This window comes from Berghia stephanieae, chromosome 11, assembly GCF_034508935.2.
Source record: "Berghia stephanieae isolate SIO BIC M18660-M18661 chromosome 11, UCSD_Bste_1.3, whole genome shotgun sequence".
Taxonomy (NCBI): domain Eukaryota; kingdom Metazoa; phylum Mollusca; class Gastropoda; order Nudibranchia; family Aeolidiidae; genus Berghia; species Berghia stephanieae.
Genome location: NC_088370.1, coordinates 36,307,600 through 36,329,952, shown reverse-complemented (window position 1 = coordinate 36,329,952; position 22,353 = coordinate 36,307,600). Strand labels below are relative to the sequence as shown.

The 22,353-nt window shown below is 38.3% G+C and overlaps 1 protein-coding gene across 7 annotated transcripts in view; it reads left to right on the top strand.

Annotated features, from left to right (window-relative positions):
- LOC144956750 (uncharacterized) overlaps nucleotides 1–11,868 on the top strand; it is a 41,299-nt gene extending 29,431 nt beyond the window's left edge. For all 7 annotated transcript variants that reach the window (XM_078887436.1, XM_078887437.1, XM_078887435.1 and 4 more), the window contains 4 exons: nucleotides 3,631–3,835; nucleotides 5,804–5,891; nucleotides 7,372–7,565; nucleotides 11,466–11,868. In XM_078887436.1, the coding sequence (XP_078743562.1) occupies nucleotides 3,631–3,835; nucleotides 5,804–5,891; nucleotides 7,372–7,565; nucleotides 11,466–11,743 (765 nt within the window). In that variant the 3' untranslated portion in view covers nucleotides 11,744–11,868. The remainder of the gene's footprint in view (nucleotides 1–3,630; nucleotides 3,836–5,803; nucleotides 5,892–7,371; nucleotides 7,566–11,465) is intronic.
- Nucleotides 11,869–22,353: the final 10,485 nt, after the last annotated feature.

The following is a 22,353-nucleotide window of genomic DNA, read 5'->3' as shown; positions in this document are numbered from 1 at the left end:
GGTCCGTTATACTTCCGGATGGCAATGTTATGAGTTTCTTAGCCAAGTGCATACTACCTATACACCACACACACACACACACACACACACACACACACACATACACATAAACATACACGCAATGACACTACTACATAACACTGATCACCGCTAAATCAACACAACGGAAGTAAGGACTCTACTGTACAGATAGAGTAGGCCAGGAGATGTTAGTGTCTTCGGTAAATTTTTTATGATATCTCTTTGACTTAACGAACTTTCAAACTGACTTTAAATTATAAAAGGAAATCAAGTTATCTGTTTATCTATCTGTAAAAAATACATTTCTATTTTTCAAATCTTTCAGTAGAGTTGTGCGCCGTATCAATTTTTTTATTGACTCAAATAAGCACAATGTTCTCCACAAGGCTATATTTTTTTAAGAAAGGATTTTGATGGCGTCAGATATTTACTTTTTTTTCTTTCAAGTAATGAAATATGAAAAAAAAAACCATTTCAGTCTTTCAAATAACTGGGTTGACTTTTATGGGTCTATAGATAGTATGCGCTTGGCTAAGAAGCTCATAACATTGCCATCCGGAAGTATAACGGACCAAAACACAAAACTGTGTGTATCCATGAACGTTTATAGTCAGTTTAATACAATTCAGTGAGCATTACTCATAAACGCGGATGGCAAAAAAAAACAATAACAAAGACCTGAGTGACCTCATCTTCGAAATATCTATAATGGAAAAGTATCCTTCACAGAACCGAAATAGTGTATAACTTGTATCTAAATTTATGATGAAACACAAGCGGTGAACAAGGGGCTTAAGACCGCTTGGCTTCCCACAGGACCGCGCATGACTGGTTGTATTTACATAGGGATTGCATAGGGAGTGTTTCCAGTCTGCTGTTAAAACAATCCTCACTCCTGGAATCGCCTTATTAAAACGGAATTGATGTCTTCATTTGGACAGCGTGGCTCAGCGGTTCGGTCTTTGCTTCGTATCCGAAAGGTACCGAGTTCAATCACCCGCCGCTGCGTTGTGTGGCCTTGAGCAAGTCACCTCGCCCTAGCTCACTTTGCGGCGCTGTTCTGCGGCTGACGCCTGGGTTATCCAGTCTTCCCTTGGAATAGACCCTAAAGACAAATTCCCACTTGGGGATGAATAAAGGGAATTTTATTTTATTTTTAATTGTATTCATTAACTCTCTCCTTACCAGCCATTTTCAGGATTTTCCCCTAAACTTCACACCAAATTAACACAAAAATATATTTTTTATCACTCAAACTCAATAGGGAATGAGATTAGCGGAAGAGTAGCGTCCCTTGATTGGACGTCACCGGCGAAGAAGTTATTAGAGAGAACGTCATTATCGTTCGCGCATGCGTCTCTCGTCCTCGCTTCCTGTGAAACCGCGCGGTTAGTTAGATAGTTTCTCAGCGATCTTTAAGTTGACGTTCTCTCTGTAAGGTGACGTCCAATCAAGGGACGCTACTCATCCGCTAATCTCATTCCCTATAGCAGTAACGTTCTTGCAATACATAATTTCTTTAGCAAAACATGCTCTACAACACACTGTTGTTTATCCTTTCTTTAAAAATTATAGCCTTGTGGAGAACATTGTGCTTATTGAAGTCAATAAAAAAATTGATACGGCGCACAACTCTACTGAAAGATTTGAAAAAGAGAAATGTATTTTTTACAGATAGATAAACAGATAACTTGATTTCCTTTTATAATTTAAAGTCAGTTTGAAAGTTCGTAAAGTCAAACAGATATCATAAAAAATTTACCGAAGACACTAACATCTCATGGCCACACCCTCAACTCTATCTGTCCAGTAGAGTCCTTACTTCCGTTGTGTTGATTTAGCGGTGATCAGTGTTGTTATGTAGTAGTGTGTTCTCATTGCGTGTATGTTTGTATGTGTGCGTGTGTGTGTATGTGTGTGGTGTATACATGTGTGTGTGTGTGTGTGTTTTGGAATGTGGTGAAAAAAAAAAAGGGGGGGGGGGAGGGTGTCCATCAAGTAGAGAAATTCCTGAGCAAAAGGAGGGGGAGGGGGGGGTGTGTTTGCTAGGAACTGTCGGATTGGCATTTTTTCAGCAAATCGTGGCATTCATAGTGATATAATTCACTTGATCACATGACGGTATTCGGATTTACAGAAATTTTAAACAAGTTTCACCGATTAACAACATCAACTAATATTACTGCTGATATTACTGTCGTTTTTATGCCATCGATGTGATAATTATTGCCCTGGTAAATATTTAGTTAAACGTTTCGGCAAACTGTCAATTGGTTCTGTCTAGCTTCTAGCCCGAACAAACCAAAAGTAAACAGATTCGGGGACTTGATATTTTTCGCGTCCGCTTCAGATTCTCATTTGACCTCACATAAGTAAAGGGGAGACATTCCGAAAGCTCCTACATCCCCAGTATTCATTCAATTTGTATTGTCACCGTTGATCTTTTGTCAGGTGTTTATTTATTCAATTTGTCATCATATAAAAGCATTTTAAAAACTCTAGAACAAACCTTGATAGATTTGTGAAAGTTTAAAATTTCCTAATTTGACCATTGTTTTGATTCTCGGCCGCCATTTTAATTTGTGAAGTATTGAAGGTAGTGCAAAGCACTCCCAAGTAAAGCGTGGTAAAGACTTGCGACTTATTGATATTGATATCTACTGACTGCTAAACTAAAATCATGCCGAATAAAGCATGGCAGCGACGACAAGCACATCGATTAAAGTGTGCATCTAATCGTAATCAAACTAATCAAGAAAATGATTCTGGCAATATCGAATGAAAATAGTTCTTTCCCCGCGAAATTGCGGGCTTTTTACTAGTTTCTTTAAATTTTATTATGTACAAGAGACATTGAATAAGAAATATTTTGGTTGTATTGTAACGAATGTGACGATTTTCTTTAGTTGGTAAGGAGAGGGTTGACTCACTAAAACAATGTTTTTATTTCTTTTAGACTTTACTGTGCGGCTATGTGGTCTAGTGGTATGACACTCGCTATCAGATCGGAAGGTTCTGGGTTCGAGCCTCGCTCGGTGCATAGTTGAGTCCTTTGAAAAGGTTCTTTACTCACATTCTCTCATCGTACTCAGGTGTAAAATGATTACCTGGTCGTTAAAAGCGTTGTCTCTGTCCGAAAATTTTTAATATCGCCTAACAGGCGTCATGGCCCGTCCTACATGTTAAATGTTGCTATTGGCCAGGGACCCATTGTAAAGCGCATTGAGCACGTTTAGCGGATATTGCGCTATATAAAAGCTTAATTTTTTTTTAAATTTTTTTTTTATTAATAATAATGGATGCCTCTATTCTCACCCCCCCCCCCCCCCGGCCGATTGGATTACCGAAAAAAACGTCGCCGGCTTTTTGCGATTTGGATTTGATTGATTTTTTTTTTTAATTGTGCAACTTGTGACAAGAAACTTAACAAATTACTGCATTACAACCTTTGGATTAAACATACAACAATTGTGGACTACTATTATGAAGACTAGCATCCTAGACTAGGGGGATGAGAATAGTCACTTCGAATAATAATATGCTCTATCTTATGATATGTATGTGTACTTTTCCATCTTCCCCCCCCCCCCACCCACTTTCCCCTCTTAGGTGTTTTTCCCAAGTTTTGAGCCCCCACCAGGCCTGAAGTTGGTAGACTTGAGGAATTTCCCGATCGACTCCCTTGCCTACGCCTTCCTCGCCAGCGCCATTTCCAAGACCAAAGACGCCTACGGATTTCACGACACAATCAACAGAGACGCCGTGGACGAGGCTCTCATGGAGATCTACGACAGTCTGAACTGGAAAAAATTAGGTTCGTATCCGAGGTTGTTTGTATGTGAATGGATTGATTTATTTATTTAAAAGATAATAATACTGATAATAATAATAATAATAATAATAATAATAATAATAATAATAATAATAATAATAATGATAATGATAATGATAATGATAATGATAATGATGATGATGATGATGATGATGATGATGATGATGATGATGATGATGATGATGATGATGATAATAATAATAACAATAATAAAAATTCCCTTTATTCGTCCCATAGGGGAAATTTGTCTCCAGGGTCTATTCCAAGGTAACACTGGAGTAACTCAGGCGTCAGCCACAGTGCAGCGCCGCAAATTGAGCTGGGGCGAAGTGGCTCGCTCAAGGACGCACAACGCAGCGGCGGGTGAACGAACTCGGTACCTTTCGGGTACGAAGCAAAGACCGTACCGTTGAACCACGCTGTCCCCTTAAAACTTATTTAACAATTCGTATATCTCTTTAACTATTGAGCAATTTACTAAACTATTTATTATTAAACAAGTTATTATTTATTTGTTTGTCGTTTATGTATTTGTGACCCACAACTTCAAAACGGATTATATGACATAGGTGCTGAAAGTTCGATTCACAATCAAAATGTGACCCGCCGTGTCAAAGCGGTATTATGTCGGAATGCACTCGGTTATGGAAATTGAATTCATAGCCACAAATACCAAACTTGGGTTTAATTTCTCTACGTCATGCTGGAGTATAAATACTATTTTTTGATTTGCAAAAACTTCTAAGGTCCAATTTTTCATCATTCTATCTCTAAATTCATTTTCTAGGGTCTGAATCATCCCGACATAATACCGTGTTGAGACGGAGGGTCACAAATATTAAACTTGGGTAACATTTCATTTTTTTTTTAAAGTAGAGCAATTAGAGCAATGTCTTCTAAACGTGCTCAAAACGCTTTACAAAGGGTCCATGGCCAACAGCAACACGTATATAGAAATAGACATGACGCCTGTTAGGCGATATTACATTTTTTTTTCCCGACAGAGATGACGCTGATAACGGCCAGGTACTCATTTTACACCTGAGTAACAACGGTGAGAGAATGTGAGAAAAGAGCCTTTTACACTTTATTGGGAGATTTTTCTTGCATTGTTAAATACAAAATGGACGTATTTATTATAGAATCTCATTTTCAAATTTGACTTTTGTTATTTTCTCCATTTTGCCATAATTCACCAGATTGAGGTGGCGAGTCAGATTCATTTATTTATTTATTCATTCTTTTCTTGATGGATGGTACAATAGGTCATGCGGCTATGTGGTCTAGTGGTATGACACTCGCTTTCCGATCGGAAGGTCCTGGGTTCGAGCCTTGCTCGGCGCATAGTTGAGTCCTTGGAAAAGACTTTATTTACATTCTCTCACCGTACTCGGATGTATAATGAGTACCTGTGAGAACTAATAATAAAAATGGCTGTCTAAAAACAATAACAAATAGCTGAGTATAGATAGTATGCAGATAAGTTCGTTCCATCTATAGATAGAATGCGCTTGGCCAAGGAGTTCACAACATTGCCATCCGGAAGTATAACGGACCAACACACAAACTCTGTGTAACCCTGAACTTTTATAGTCTGGTTAATACAATTTAGTGAGAACAACTCACAAACGCGGATGGCAAAAACAATAACAAAGGCCTGAGTGACGTCATCTGCATACTATCTATAGATAGAATGAAGTTGACGTCACTCATGTCTTTGTTATTGTTTTTTTTTTTCCATCCACGTTTATGAGTAATTCTCACTAACCTGAATTAACCAGACTATAAACGCTCAAGGTTAAACACAGTTTTGTGTGTTGGTCCGTTATACTTCCGGGTGGCAATGTTGTGAGCTTCTTTGCCAAGCGCATACGATCTATACATTGGTAGGATTTTCTCCTAAAAGAATTGTCTGGTTGCTAAGGGTAATGAATTCATTTTCTCACACAGGATTTCAGTTGTATACACAAGTCTATCCTGATGTTGTCAAGGACGCCAAAACAAACGTGAGATTACGAGATTTTATGGGATCTGACGGGTAAGCCTCCATTTACATTAGGTTTAGGTTGTTAAAAGTTATATATATATATATATATATATATATATATATATATATATATATATATATATATATATATATATATATATATATGTATATATATTCATACATTGCTTCAGACTTAGATGCACATATATGAGCTTTAAATTGAGCTTTTATATAGCGCAATATCCACTAAATGTGCTCAATGCGCTTTACAAGGGTCCCTTGCTGGTCAACAGCAACATTTAACATTTAGGATGGGACATGACGCCTGTTGAAATATTACAATTTTTCGGACAGAGATAACGCTGTTAACGGCGAGGTACTCATTTTACACCTGAGTACGATGAGAGAATGTGAGTAAAGAGCCTTTTCCAAGGACTCAACTACGCGCTGAGCGAGGCTCGAACCTTGGACCTTCCGATCCGAAAGCTAGTGTCATACCTCAAGACCACATAGCCGAACACACTAGGTATAGTTGGTTAAAAGTTTCATATATTTTCTTACATTGCTTCAGACCAAGTTGCACATATTGGCAGGTCTGATAACCCGACGCAATTACGGGCCTGTTTTAACATTGTTGTACTGGGGATATTTTAATAATAATAATAATAATAATAATAATAATAATAATAATAATAATAATAATAATAATAATGATAATGATAATGATAATGATAATAATAATAATAATAATAATAATAATAATAATAATAATAATAATAATAATAATAATAATAATAATAATAATAATAATAATAATAATAATAATAATAATGTACTTTATTCATCCAAAATGAAATTTTTGTACAGACGTATAAAATGCCGACAATGATACATACATAAACATAATATACGTAAATATAATGTGGTAAAATAAAATTTGGTAATAAGTATATATAGTGTAATAACATTGTAGGCTGTAAGAATAATTACATAGTGTAAATTAAGGGACATACAGATTATAAAAGTGTAAAGATATAAATATCTAGAAAAGGTATATTGATGTCAACATATAAGAAAAAAAATAATTAATCGTTTCAATCGATGGATACAATCCATTATACAACGTGCAACGTTCGAACCACTGGGTCACCCCTACAACACTCAACACAAAGCTCTATGGTGAGGCTGAGGACCTAAAGCGGACCACAGACTTCATAGCAGATATCGGACTGCAGCCATAGATGTCCATCAGAGGAACGAAGAAGAAGAAGAAGAAGAAGGAAGCGTTTTCTGGCCTTACAGTTCTTTCATGTTTGTTTGTTTTACGTCTCTTCTATAAATGCATGAATATAGATAGATAGATATATCCTATTTGTGACCCCTCGTCTCACTAAATACCAACGTTTCATATTTTTGACCAGTTTAACTTTAAGTTGGCTTTTTAGCATCTGGTCCATCCCGACATAATACCGTTTTGAGACGAGGGGTCACATTTCATCGGGAACTTCCATTATATTCTTTCATCAAAAAGTCATATCTGGGCTGACCGATTGATCTCCCGAATCATGGAGCCCGCCTGGACCAAAGCCATTCAAAGGATGATAGTGGAGGGCCGGCTGACGGAGGATGGTTACAACAAGGAAATGAATGCTCTCTTTCTAAAACTCCACCTGTTAGACCCGCAGTCTGTGATACCAGCTTACCAATTTCTCTTAAACCAGAGAGGTAAAGGACTCTCTCTCTCTATCTCTCTCTCTCTCTCTCTCTCTCCCTATCTCTCTCTTGCTCTCTCTCTCTCTCTCTATCTATCTCTCTCTCTCTCTTTCCCTCCCCCTCTCTCTCTATCCCTCCCTCTCTCCCCCATCTCCATCTCTCTCTCTCTCTCTCTCTCTCTCTCTCTTCTCTCTCTCTCTCTCTTCTCTCTCTCTCTCTTTCCCTCCCCCCTCTCTCTCTCTTTCCCTCCCTCTCTCCCCCCTCTCCATCTCTCTCTCTCTCTCTCTCTCTCTCTCTCTCTCTCTCTCTCTCTCTCTCTCTCTCTCTCTCTCTCTCTCTCTCTAGTTAAGTTTGGCCCTCTTCTAGTTTACTGTGACCCAACGTTATGGTCTAGCCTTATGGATGAAACTCTGTAATTGAGCTTGATTTTCTTGGAGATTTTTTTTATATAGAACAATATCCACTAAATGTGTTCAAAGCGCTTTATAAGCGCCCCCTGGCTAACAGCAACGTTTAACATGTAGGACGGTACATGACGCCTGTTAGGCGATATTACAATTTTTTTTCGGACAGAGACGTTTTTTTCGGACGCTGTTAACGGCCAGGTAATCATTTTACGGTGAGAGAATGTGAGTAAAGAGCCTTCTCCAAGGACTCAACTATGCGCCGAGCGAGGCTCAAACCCAAGACCTTCCGATCCAAAAGCGAGTGTCATACCACTAGACCACATAGCCGCACAAATTGGCTTTAATTTTGTTCAGTTTATGAGATTAGAGAAAAATCTGTTTATTGTGCCTTCATTGACAGAGAAAAAAGAACAATACTCTTCAACAGTCGTAACGTCACTTCCTTCCTAATGACGCATGGTAACTTAGTAACACTGGCTCTAAACTATCGGAACAATGGCGGACGCCGTATGAAATATTTCTCCGATGAGCATAAAAGCGTATCCAGAGGGGAAAAAAACACATATACATTTGATCATTTTTTGACTTTTACACATTCTGATCACAAGGCATATGAAAAGTTCTAGCCAGCATGAAGAATAAAAAGGATTGATTTTCTTTGTTTAGAACCAAGATGGCCGCCGTTGCCGGGCGGCGTGACATCAGACTACTGAATCCAATTATAAATTAAAATACTGGTAATCGCCTCCTTTAGCCATCTTTTCATTCAAACTAGAGCTGTGTGTGATGATTAATTGAATGCTACGTGCTTTGCCCAAGACATCAATTCTTTGGTCAGAGCGCAGCCTTTGTTACGTCATCACATAGTATAGATAGTATGCGCTTGGCTAAGGAGCTCACAACATTGCCATCCAGAAGTATAACGGACCAACACACAAAAATTGGTGTAACCATGGTCGTTTTTAGCTTGGGCGACCGAAGAGTTTCTGGAATGACAGAATTTATGAAGGACAACAGACAAAGCCGAAAGGACTCTGCTGACCCGATGACGTCTTCGCCAAACAAGCAGCTTCGAATTGCGTCGTGGAACGTTCGCACCATGTATGAAGCAGGAAAAAGCTCTCAAGTTGTGACTGAGATGAGACGATACAGGCTGCATAAAGTATTGGACTGGAACCCTCAGGGCAGAAGATGAAGGGGAAGGCCACGAGGAACATGGAGAAGAATTAAAGAAGCTGATATACAGGTAAGACCTGGAATGAGATTAAAAAGATAGCTCAGGATAGAGAAGGACGGAAACTGTTTGTCTGTGGTCTATACCCTGACCCAGGGTGAAAAAGGCAATGATGATGATGACTCATAAACGCGGGTGGCAAACAAAAAAAAAAAAAGAAAAAAAAAAACAACAAAAAAAAAAAACAATAACAAAGACCTGAGTGACGTCAACTTCGAACACTATCTATAGACAACTTCTGATCCCATTTGTGACCCTTCGCCTCAAAACGGTATTAAGTCGGGTTGGTTAAGATGTTGAAAATTTAATTTATAACCAGAAATATCAGACTTGTGTTGAGTTTGTATGTTTTATTGGAGAGAATGGATACCATATTTTAGGGTGCTAATGCCAACAATTTATATTGTTGACCAGATTAACATTTAATTCGGCTTTTAAGCATATGGTTCGTTCCGACATAATACCGTTTTGAGGCAATGGGTCACATTTGTTGTACTGTATTGTTCAGGGGACCCCTTCCCTTGTAAAGCGCTTTGAGCACATTGTGTGGATATTGCTCTATATGAAAGCTCAATTAAATAACAAAATTATTGAATTTTACTCACGGTTTGCTTTTCCCATGACAGTCGTCCTCCCGTGGGTAATGGTTATGTCCGTGACATGCTATGCTATGTCCGTATTTTCGAATTTGAATTGCTGAGGTTAAACATGACGCATTGTAGTGTATAGATAGAACGAAGATAACGTCACACAGGCCTTTGTTATTGTTTTTGCCATCCGCGTTTGTGAGTTGTTCTCACTAAACTGTATTAACCAGACTATAAAAGTTCATGGTTACACAGAGTTGTGTGTGTTGGTCCGTTATACTTCCGGATGGCAATGTTGTGAACTCCTTGGCCAAGCGCATTCTATCTATAGGGAATGAGATTAGCGGAAGAGTAGCGTCCCTTGATTGGACGTCGCCCATAGTCTGTGACGTCACCGGCGGAAAAGTTATTAGAGAGAGAACGTCATGTCGGTTGTGCGCGTGCGTCTCTGGTCCTCGCTTCCCGAGGACGAGAGACGCATGCGCGCAACCAACATGACGTTCTCTCTCTAATAACTTTTCCGCCGGTGACGTCACAGACTATGGGTGACGTCCAATCAAGGGACGCTACTCTTCCGCTAATCTCATTCCCTATTGGGTGTGGATTGGCTCGACGCCCTTACTAATTATCTGAATGATTGTTTCGTAGGCGAAAGATTGAGGCTTTTAATAGGATTCAATAGTCTGATGTCACATCCGCCCAGCAACCAGCAGCTTGGTTCTAAACAAAGAAAATCGGTCCTTTTTATTCTTCATACCGACTAGAAACTTTTCCACATGTCATGTGATCAGAATGTATAAAAGTCAAAACATGATCAGTTTTATAATGTTTTTCTCCTCTGGATACACTTTTATGTTCGTCCGAGAAGTATTTCGTAATGGCGTCTGCCATTGTTCCGATAGTTTAGAACCAGTTACTAAGTTACTATGCGTCATTACGAGGGAAGTGACGTCACGACTGTTGAAGCCTATTGGTTGATATTTTGCAAAGAATGAAATGGTTTCTCCCATCCAACCAGCTTCAAGCAGTTGTCTGTGCTCTCATTCTTCATTTTGTAAAACTTGCATAGTTAGTGTGTGCGACTGTTACTGTTGTGTGTGTGTGTGTGTGTGTGTGTGTGTGTGTGTGTGTGTGTATGTGTCTGTTTGGCTCGGTATTAGCGTGTTTATGGTTTGATAAGTATTGTAAAGCGCTTTGAGGCTTCGGCATTTAGCGCTATAGAAGATCACTTTATTATTATTATTATTATTATCATCATCATCATCATCATCATCATCATCATCATCATCATCATCATCATCATCATCATCATCATCATCATCATCATCATCATCATCATCATCATCATCATCATCATCATCATCATTATTATTATTATTATTATTATTATTATTATTATTATTATTATTATTATTATTATTATTATTATTATTATTATTATTATTATTGTTATTGTTATTGTTATTGTTATTGTTATTATTATTATTATTATTATTATTATTATTATTATTATTATTATTATTATTATTATTATTATTATTATTATTATTATTATTTTTATTATTATTATTATTATTATTACTATTATTATTATTATTATTATTATTATTATTATTATTATTATTATTATTATTATTATTATTATCACTGATGTTGCATTCTTTTGAAATGTAATCTTCAACAGCTTTGCCTGCAGTGAATCTAGAACTTGCCACAAGGAACTACCTTGGAGGACCCCTCGACACAGACAAGATCCAACACGAGCTGGAGAATGCAGAACGTAAAACCAGCACCCCTATCCACGTTAGTAAACTCTCCCTGACCTATGACCTCGACATCTATTATGGCGTGGATGTGGACGAGTTCGTTATCACGGAGTGTAGGAATATGGGATTCTGGTCGGGGAAACGGCCGGATAACCGGAAAGTGGTAAAGAATAAAGACAAGTGTTTGATGATGTGATTGATTGGCGAGGAGCTACGTACAACATTTTTTACCTTTGTGACCCATCGTCTCAAAACGGTATTATGTCGGAATGAACCATCTTATGCTTAAAAGCCGAATTAAATGTTAAAACTGGTCAAAAATATAAATTGTTGGCATTAATACCCTAAATATGGTATCCATTCTCCTCAATAAAACATACAAAATCAACACAAGACTGATAATTCTGGCTATAAATTCAATTTTCAACATCTTAACCCTCTCCTTACCGAAAATCGTCACATTCGTAGCGATACAACAAACATTTTTCTCTTTCAGATTTGTTTTTTAAATCACAATGTTGTTATATTTAAAAGAACTTAAAACTGTATTGTACCGCTTGTTTTGATCTACAAAATTATGTATAGCATGCACTTTGTGCGCTTAACTTTGAGTTTAAAAAGTCAATTTATGTGTCCGGTAGGTATGACCTTTAAGTAAATGTTTTGAGAATTGTCGGTAAGGAGAGAGTTAACCATCCCGACTTAATACCGTTTTGAGGCGAAGGGTCACACTTTTGACAGCCAACGGCAGTTATAAGTTCGACACTGTTATAAAAGACGATGAGATGAGTTTGAGAGTATTTCCATTACAACTATGAGATTCTAACCATTAGGGGTATCAGGCTTCCTGATGCTCATGTAGTTCACTCCCCATATTTCGCGGCTATGTGGTCAAGTGGTATGACACTCGCTTTCGGATCCGAAGGTCCTGGGTTCGAGCCTCGCTCGCTCAGCGCATGGTTGAGTCCTTGGAAAAGGTTCTTTACTCGCATTCTCTCACCGTTCTCAGGTGTAAAATGAGTACCTGGCCGTTAACAGCGTTGTCTCTGTCCGAAGAAATTGTAATAATATTGCCTAACAAGCGTCATGTCTCAGCCTACGTGTTGACTGTTGCTGTTGGCCAGGGACCCCTTGTAAAGCGCTTTGAGCACATTTAGTGGATATTGCTCTATAGGGAATGAGATTAGCGGAAGAGTAGCGTCCCTTGATTGGACGTCACCTTACAGAGAGAACGTCAACATGGTTTTGCGCATGCGTCTCTCTCGTCCTCGCTTTCGGTGAAGTGTCTCATGCCGCTTTCACCGAAAGCGAGGACGAGAGACGCATACGCAAAACCATATTGACGTTCTCTCTCGAATAACTTCTCCGCCGGTGACTTCCAATCAAGGGACGCGACTCTTCCGCTAACCTCATTCCCTATATAAAAGCTCAAGTTTAACCTTCTAGCCAACGGCTGTTGTAAACTTGAACTAACGAACTCTGTTATAAAAGACAATGAGTTTGAGAGTATTTCCATTACAACTATGAGATTATGACCATTAGGGGTATCAGGCTGAAGGAGACTCCTCGTGTCGTTCACTCCCCGTATTTCCTAATAGCCTAAGAGAATATACCTGAAAAATGTAATGAGGGCCGGCTGCTGGCTGTTTATATATATTATAAAACAAAAACCATGAAATAATAGTGCTCAACTTTAGTATAAAAGGAGCTATTTATAATCATTTGAAAGATAATTAAGATAGTTTGACTTCTACAACGTTGTTATCGAGCGTTGCTCTCATCAGGATGTGGAAGTGAAAGTAGATTGTTCCTGATGAGAGCAACGCTCGATAACAACGTTGTAGAAGTCAAACTATCTTAATTATCTTTCAAATGTATATATATATATATATATATATATATATATATATTATATATATATATATATATATATAATATGAATGGATTCACTCACTTATATGGCCGAAACACATGTTTCTGTGGCTTCTATCCACGTCTTCAGTCGGCGTAGTATATCCGGACATAGAATGCCGACTGAAGACGTGGATAGAAGCCACAGAAACATGTGTTTCGGTCATATAAGTGAGTGAATCTATTCATATTTTATATATATATATATATATATATATATATATATATATATATATATATATATATATATATATAAAGGCGGCATGAATCGAAAACATAATCTCTCACCGTACTCAGGTGTAAAATGAGTACCTGGTCGGAAACAGTGATGTCTGTCTCGGAGAAAAATGTTATGTCGCCCAACAGGCATCATGTCTCGTCTTTCATGTTGCGATAAGCTTAGGAGCCCTTTTAAAGTGCCTGGAACACACTTAATGGATGTTGGGCTTTGTCAATGTTCTTGTGGGTTTATTCTTTTTAGAATGTGTGTGTATAATATTGTGTGTTGGGGTGGGGTGTGTTGGGGTGGGGGGAGGCATGTGTGGTTTGAAGTTTAAAGAGTTGTACTCACGTTATTGGTATTTACAATGGGCCTAAGTTACAGAGGTCCATTTGTCAACCTTCCTCTAAAGCAAATTTTTATATCACCCGATCACTGAAGTTGTCCGGAGATCCTTTCAAAACTTAGTTTTGGGAATGAGATTAGCGGAAGAGTAGCGTCCCTTGATTGGACGTCACCCATAGTCTGTGACGTCACCGGCGGAAAAGTTATTAGAGAGAGAACGTCATGTTGGTTGTGCGCATGCGTCTTCTCGTCCTCGCTTCCGGTGAAAGCGGCTTGAGACTCTTCAAAACAAAATTGACGTTCTCTCTGTAAGGTGACGTCCAATCAAGGGACGCTACTCTTCCGCTAATCTAATTCCCTATTGGTATGGATTGTGGTACACGTCAGTGCATTGAGATTTGTGAATATCATTTTTTTTTTAAAAGAGCAACATGACAACAGCAATAAGACAGTCAAAAAAAAAAAAAATTCTTGTTTCTCCTTTATCAACAAACAGGACGAATGAAACACTACAGATGATGATGAATGAGATAATGTGGTAGTGGCGTTGTTAAGATGAATAAACAAAACATTCAATGTTATTTATTTCTTCGAGCTTCGAGCAGCAACATTTACTTTACCTCTGGATGGGGTTCCTGACCTCCCATAGTGGGCAGGGAGGTACATACTGCGTCTTCTATCCCCTTATATCTGTTATCCAACATGCTTTCTGTCCTTGTCTTGGAATGAGATTACTTGGTTTTGTTATGGCCCTGGCCGGAGTCCTAGCTCGGAGGGAAACAGTCAAATGCATAGTTATTGTTTTGGGAGATGATATTTTTTTCCTTGTAAATCATCTCTCTGTTATGTATTATTATATTTGTTATTTTCAATGTATAATAAAAGCATTTGAGTGTATTCCTCTTTGTTGGATTTTGTGCTTGTGTCCGGATGGGACTTTTAGGTGATCTCAAACTAAGTACATTGGTGGTATGCTGTTGGAATCTACATCTGATCTATATTTGTTCCCAGTTCCCCTTTGTCTTACTTTTCTTGGGTGCTTTAATTGTATTTCTAGAACTTTTTACTATCCCATTTTTTTCCTTTTTACTGACGCTGATATAACCTAAACGTGTTGCAAGCGCCGTTAAAACATTAAAAACAAAAACAAACATTTACTTTTCCTTGTGTATACTACATGACAATACTAGAATGCAAATAGAATTGGAAGAAATTCTTGGTGAATAAATATTCAGTTTATATTATGCAATAGAACAATAGAAATGAGGAGTTTGTCATTGAATGTTGTAACACATTTCAGAAGCAATCTAAAATATGTTTTGTAAATCAACTCGGCATTTTCAAAGAAGTAATAGTGAAATATGAATGAATATATATATATATATATATATATATATATATATATATATATATATATATATATATATATATATATATAACAGCTTCAAAATTAAACAAAATACCAAACATGGAACATTTTAAAACGGTTTTGTACTGGAAACGTTCCGTGTTTGGTATTTTTATATCATTTTTTAAACTCTCTCCTTACCAACATTTTCAGAACTTTTCCCAAAACTTCACAATCACACAACACAACAAAAACAGATTAATCTTACCAAAACAGAAAATCAACAAGTACATTCTATACATAATATTATTGTTCAGCAAAATGAGATCTACAACACAGTGCCACGTTTTTATAACTATAACAAAATAGTTTCTATCAATTTATTGATGTACAAAATGATAAAATTGTTGATTGCATCGTAACGAGCGTGACGATGTTTCTATTGTTGGTAAGGAGAAGGTTAACCCTTTCCATACCACCCATAGGAAAATCGGCACGTCCGTTACGATGCAACCTAGAATTGTCTCATTTTAATTTCTCTTGTACATCACAAAATATATAGAAATGCTTTGATGACAGCTATAAATAGTAAACACTGTGTTGTAGACATCATTTTGCTGAATAACATTCTGTATAGAAGGCACTTGTTACTTTTTTTTTTGTTTGATTAGGAATAGTCTATTTTGTGTCGGGTGGGTGTGAATTTTCGGGGAAAATTCTAAAAATAGCTGGTAAGGAGAGGGTTAAAAGCTGTTATGTTCATTTTTTGTTTTATTACTTTTTACAGCCACAGCTTCGAGCTGCTTTGTATCATTTTCAGAGAAGGTAACAATTTTGTTTGACCCCTGTATTATTATGAAGAAAGGTCAATATATCCAGTCCTATTCATACGAATATATTCCAATCTGGTGTTGATCGTGTAGTATAGATAGTTCGAAGATGAAGTCACTCAGGTCTTTGTTATTTTTTTTTTAACATCCGCGTTTATGAGTAATGCTCATTGAACTGTATTAACCCGACTATAAACGTTCATGGATACACACAGTGTTGTGTGTTGGTCATTTATACTTCCGGATGGCAATGTTATGAGCTTCTTAGCCAAGCGCATACTATCTATACAAGTAAACCTTTTTGTTGTTGCTGTTGTTGTTGTTGTTGCTGTTGTTGTAATTTGTAATGTGTATGAAAATGCTGATTAGTGCTTACAAGAATGCTTTGGTGAAAGAGAAATGAGTTGTATTCATATGAACACGAACTCGCTCATAGGCGGGTCTTTGTTGTTTTATTAAAAATGATTATTATTATTATTATTATTATTATTATTATTATTATCATTATTGTTGTTATTATTATTATTATTATCATTATTGTTGTTATTATTATTATTATTATTATTATTATTATTATTATTATATTATTATTATTATTATCATTATAATAATAATAATAATAATTATTATTATTATTATTATTATTATTATCATTATAATAATTATTATTATTATTATTATTTTGATATTTAAAAAAAGTCATCCTCCCATTTGTAGATGATCCAATTCTTCACCTGTCAATGCCTTATAAATCCTACGATACCAGATCATTGTATATATCATATCGCTATTTATAATTTATTGTCACTTTCATATTGAAATAAAGCTTCGAATAAAGATTCATAAATTCTATATCATGGTTTGATTACTTCATTATTGACTTCCTTGTCTGTAAATCGTGCAAATTATAGGGAATGAGATTAGCGGAAGAGTAGCGTCCCTTGATTGGACGTCACCGGCGGAAAAGTTATTAGAGAGAGAACGCCATGTTGGTTGTGCGCATGCGTCTCTCGTCCTCGCTTCCGGTGAAAGCGGCATGAGACACTTCACCGAAAGCGAGGACGAAAGAGACGCATGCGCAAAAGCATTTTGACGTTCTCTCTGTAAGTTGGCGTCCAATCAAGGGACGCTACTCTTCCGCTAATCTCATTCATTATATTAACGAAAGAGTGAAAATGGAGAGGCTTCGCATAGGAACGATACAGACAATGGACTGCGATGGGGGTTCGAACCCGCGACCTTACTGGTACAACAACTCCGCCTGGCCGGGGAGAACGTGACTCTACCGTATGAGCTATCCACGATCCCAAAAAAGATAGTCTCTAACCCTAGTCATTATTTATTAGAGCCCTCTCTTCCTGACTTGATGAGTCACCGGTTCAACACACACAACAGATAAATTTTTATTCTCTATTGTCTTCTGGCACTTTCCTACTCACTTCATCTCTTGTTATCAACAAAAGTGCCTGCTCCACTCACTTTTCTAAATTAAAAATTCCCCAAAATACCGGAGCATACTCAATGTCAATATTGTTTCTATGTTATATGTTTGTATTGAGAATATTGGCTATTAAGCTTAAATGCTGGCCAACCAACTTCGCGGAGATTGTGTGTGTTGTCATGATCCGTCTTAAATGTTAAGAGTTGCAGTTGACCAGATACCCCGTGTAAAACGCTTTGAGCACGTTTAGTGGATATTGTTCTATATAAAAGCTCAATTTAGAATCCCACTTCACTAAGAGGAATACACTTAAATACTTACAAATCATATCTTCAAAATAGAAAAATATACAAGTAGGTAAAAGAGAGATGATTTACAAGTATAGAGAACCTCATCTCTCAAAACTACGATAATGCAATTGACTGTTTCCCTCCCAGCCAAAGACTACGGCCAGGGCCACGATAAAACCAAGTAATCTCATTCGAAGACACGGAAAGACAGCAACTCGTAAAATAGAAATAGGAGATAGAGGACACACTATGTACCTCCCTGCCCATTATGGGAGGTCAGGAACCCCACCCAGAAAGACAGAAAGCAACTCGGAAAATAGAAATAATTGCATAGAAGACACAGCGTGACCTCCTGCCCATCACGAAAGGTAAAAGGTCCCCGCCCAGTTATATAAATGTGAACATGGCACAGTAGAAGGCTGCCGAAAAAGAGGAAGACAGAGGAAAGTGTGGCAGGATAACATTATAGATTGGACAGGATTGACGTGGAACATTCTAATGAGGAAGGCCCAAGACCGTGATGGGTGGCGTCGAATCGTGAAGACTGCATCCCGAGAGTCCCCCCCGACGACCAACCGGCCATGGGATAGAGTGAGAGAGAGTGAGTGAGTGAACATTTCTATATATTCCCTTACGACAATGGCTTAGACTCAAAACTGAGTTTTATAAATGAAGATGAAAAAGATGTACAAATACAAAAGATGGCAACACACTTTTATGAAATATACAGCAAATCAAATTTATTCATTTTGACACATCAACATGTATTATATGTCAAACAAATGAAATGAATGTGTATATCATGTTGGTATGAATCAGGAATATCATGTTCATTATTTACACATCAAAAAGAATGATAGCCAGCATGATGGCGTTGGAAGAACAAATATTGGAATTTAGATGTGTATCTTGGTTCTGTTTTGGTTTGTTTTTGTTTTTAAGGGGTTTTACGGCGCTTGCAACAACACATCAAGGTCATAGTCATATCAATGGCAGTAAAAAGGAAGAAAAGGGGCTAGTAAAAAGTTCTAGAAATACAATTAAAGCACCCAAGAAAAAGGTAGGACAGAGGGGAATTGGTTCAAATGGGAAACATATGTAGATTCCAAGAGCACACTCTCAAAGTACTTAGATTGAGATCACCTAAAAGTCTTCAAAATCTTGCTGGAAAACCGAAATGTTGATAGAAGAGAAGGAATTAAAATAGTAAATTTGATATTTCAAACATGAGAATGATTATTGAACAGACCAGAGTCCCATTGAAAGGGTAGCAAGCAATTGTTACTAAGCGATTTACACTTGGGAGACTTATTCTGGCTCTTTTATTGTTTCACAAATCTTATGCTCTGACAGGTACATCATGTGTAAGGCAAGAATAGAACGTGTGTATCACGTAATAAACAAAATATGAATATAATGTTTTTTGTTTTGTTTTTGTTTTTAAGGATTTTACGGCGCTTGCAACACATTTAGGTTATATCAGCGCCAGTAAAAAGGAAGAAAATGGGATAGTAAAAAGTTCTAGAATTACAATTAAAGAACCCACGAAAAAGTAAGACAAAGGGGAATTGAGAACAAATAGGGATCAGTTGTAGATTCCAAGAACACACCACCAATGTACTTAGTTTGAAATCACCTACAAGTCTCATCCAGACACAAGCACAAAATCCAACAAAGAAGAACACACTCAAATGCTTACATTATACATTGAAAATAAAAATAATAATACATAACAGAGAGATGATTTACAAGGAAAAAAATATCATCTCCCAAAACAATAACTGCGTTTGACTGTTTCCCTCCCAGCTAGGATTCCGGCCAGTGCCAGGACAAAACCAAGTAATCTCATTCCGAGACAAAGACAGAAAGCATGTCGGATAACAGATATAAGGGGATAGAAGACACAGTATGTACCTCCCTGCCCATTATGGGAGGTCAGGAACCCCACCCAGATAAGGGGATAGAAGACACAGTATGTACCTCCCTGCCCGCTATGGGAGGTCAGGAACCCCACCCAGATAAGGGGATAGAAGACACAGTATGTACCTCCCTGCCCGCTGTGGGAGGTCAGGATCCCCATCCAGATAAGGGGATAGAAGACACAGTATGTACCTCCCTGCCCGCTGTGGGAGGTCAGGAACCCCACCCAGATAAGGGGATAGAAGACACAGTATGTACCTCCCTGCCCGCTATGGGAGGTCAGGATCCCCACCCAGATAAGGGGATAGAAGACACAGTATGTACCTCCCTGCCCGCTGTGGGAGGTCAGGAACCCCATCCAGATAAGGGGATAGAAGACACAGTATGTACCTCCCTGCCCGCTATGGGAGGTCAGGATCCCCACCCAGATAAGGGGATAGAAGACACAGTATGTACCTCCCTGCCCGCTATGGGAGGTCAGGAACCCCACCCAGATAAGGGGATAGAAGACACAGTATGTACCTCCCTGCCAACTATGGGAGGTCAGGAACCCCACCCAGATAAGGGGATAGAAGACACAGTATGTACCTCCCTGCCCGCTGTGGGAGGTCAGGAACCCCATCCAGATAAGGGGATAGAAGACACAGTATGTACCTCCCTGCCCGCTATGGGAGGTCAGGATCCCCACCCAGATAAGGGGATAGAAGACACAGTATGTACCTCCCTGCCCGCTGTGGGAGGTCAGGAACCCCACCCAGATAAGGGGATAGAAGACACAGTATGTACCTCCCTGCCCATTATGGGAGGTCAGGAACCCCACCCAGATAAGGGGATAGAAGACACAGTATGTACCTCCCTGCCCACTATGGGAGGTCTGGATCCCCACCCAGATAAGGGATAGAAGACACAGTATGTACCTCCCTGCCCACTATGGGAGGTCTGGATCCCCACCCAGATAAGGGGATAGAAGACACAGTATGTACCTCCCTGCCCACTATGGGAGATCAGGATCCCCACCCAGATAAGGGGATAGAAGACACAGTATGTACCTCCCTGCCCATTATGGGAGGTCAGGATCCCCACCCAGATAAGGGGATAGAAGACACAGTATGTACCTCCCTGCCCATTATGGGAGGTCAGGAACCCCACCCAGATAAGGGGATAGAAGACACAGTATGTACCTCCCTGCCCATTATGGGAGGTCTGGATCCCCACCCAGATAAGGGGATAGAAGACACAGTATGTACCTCCCTGCCCACTATGGGAGGTCTGGATCCCCACCCAGATAAGGGGATAGAAGACACAGTATGTACCTCCCTGCCCACTATGGGAGGTCTGGATCCCCACCCAGATAAGGGGATAGAAGACACAGTATGTACCTCCCTGCCCGCTATGGGAGGTCTGGATCCCCACCCAGATAAGGGGATAGAAGACACAGTATGTACCTCCCTGCCCGCTATGGGAGGTCAGGAACCCCACCCAGCAAAATGAATATAACAATAGCTTCAAAGAAAGAACTATTGTCGTCAATCTGTAATGTAGTAATGTATTTATGGCTTTATTGATTGTTGTTGTTGTTGGCTGAAGAAGGGTTTTGAGCCCGAAACGTGTTTCTTGTCTTGTATTTTGTTCTTTTTTGAAGTTGTTCTATTCATTTTTGTTTATTACTTTTTACAGTCCAAAGCTTCTAGCAGCCTGGTATCACTTTCGACGTTTGTATTCAACAACTTTCAATACAATTATTCGTTGAAGGCAAGAAGAGAACATTGATTCTCTGAATACTAAATGCTGTAACTGTTTCCCTCTCAGCCAGGGCATCTGGTCAGGACCGGGACAAAACCAAGTAATCTCATTCCAAGACAAAGACAGAAAGCAAGTTGGAAAACAGATATAGGGGGATAGAAGACACAGTAAGTACCTCCCTGCCAACTATGGGAGGTCAGGAACCCCACCCAGTGATTATCAAAGTTATGTAAGCACAAATATCAAACGATTGATGCAAATAAAAGCATAAAGTTTGCCTATCAGTCGTTTCACCCGTAGGCATAAAATGTGAATAAAACAAATATAAAAAATAAATTTTCCTGTAAAACTTAATAGGACAAACATGGGTAGAAATAAAATAGAGACAGGTTTGGACAGGAAGACAGGAGGAGGGGGGGGGGGGGACTATATAACGTTTATGAAACAAAATAAGTGTAAGGCATTCTTTTTTAACATCGAGAAAGAAAAAAAAAAGAAAAGAAAAGAAAAAAAGAGAAGGAAAAAAAAACAACCCAGTAAAACATTTAAAACCAAATAAATAATCTTTTTTTTTTTTTTAACAGACCAATTACCAATCAAATGAAAAAAAAACTCAAGCAAAAGAAAAAAAAAACCCAAAACAAACGAATTCTAAAATAAAAAATGAATAACGACAAGACCAAAAACACAAACTCAGGATTTCCATGGTCCACTTTGTGAATGGTAACAGATTGATAACAGGGAACAGAATGCTTGAA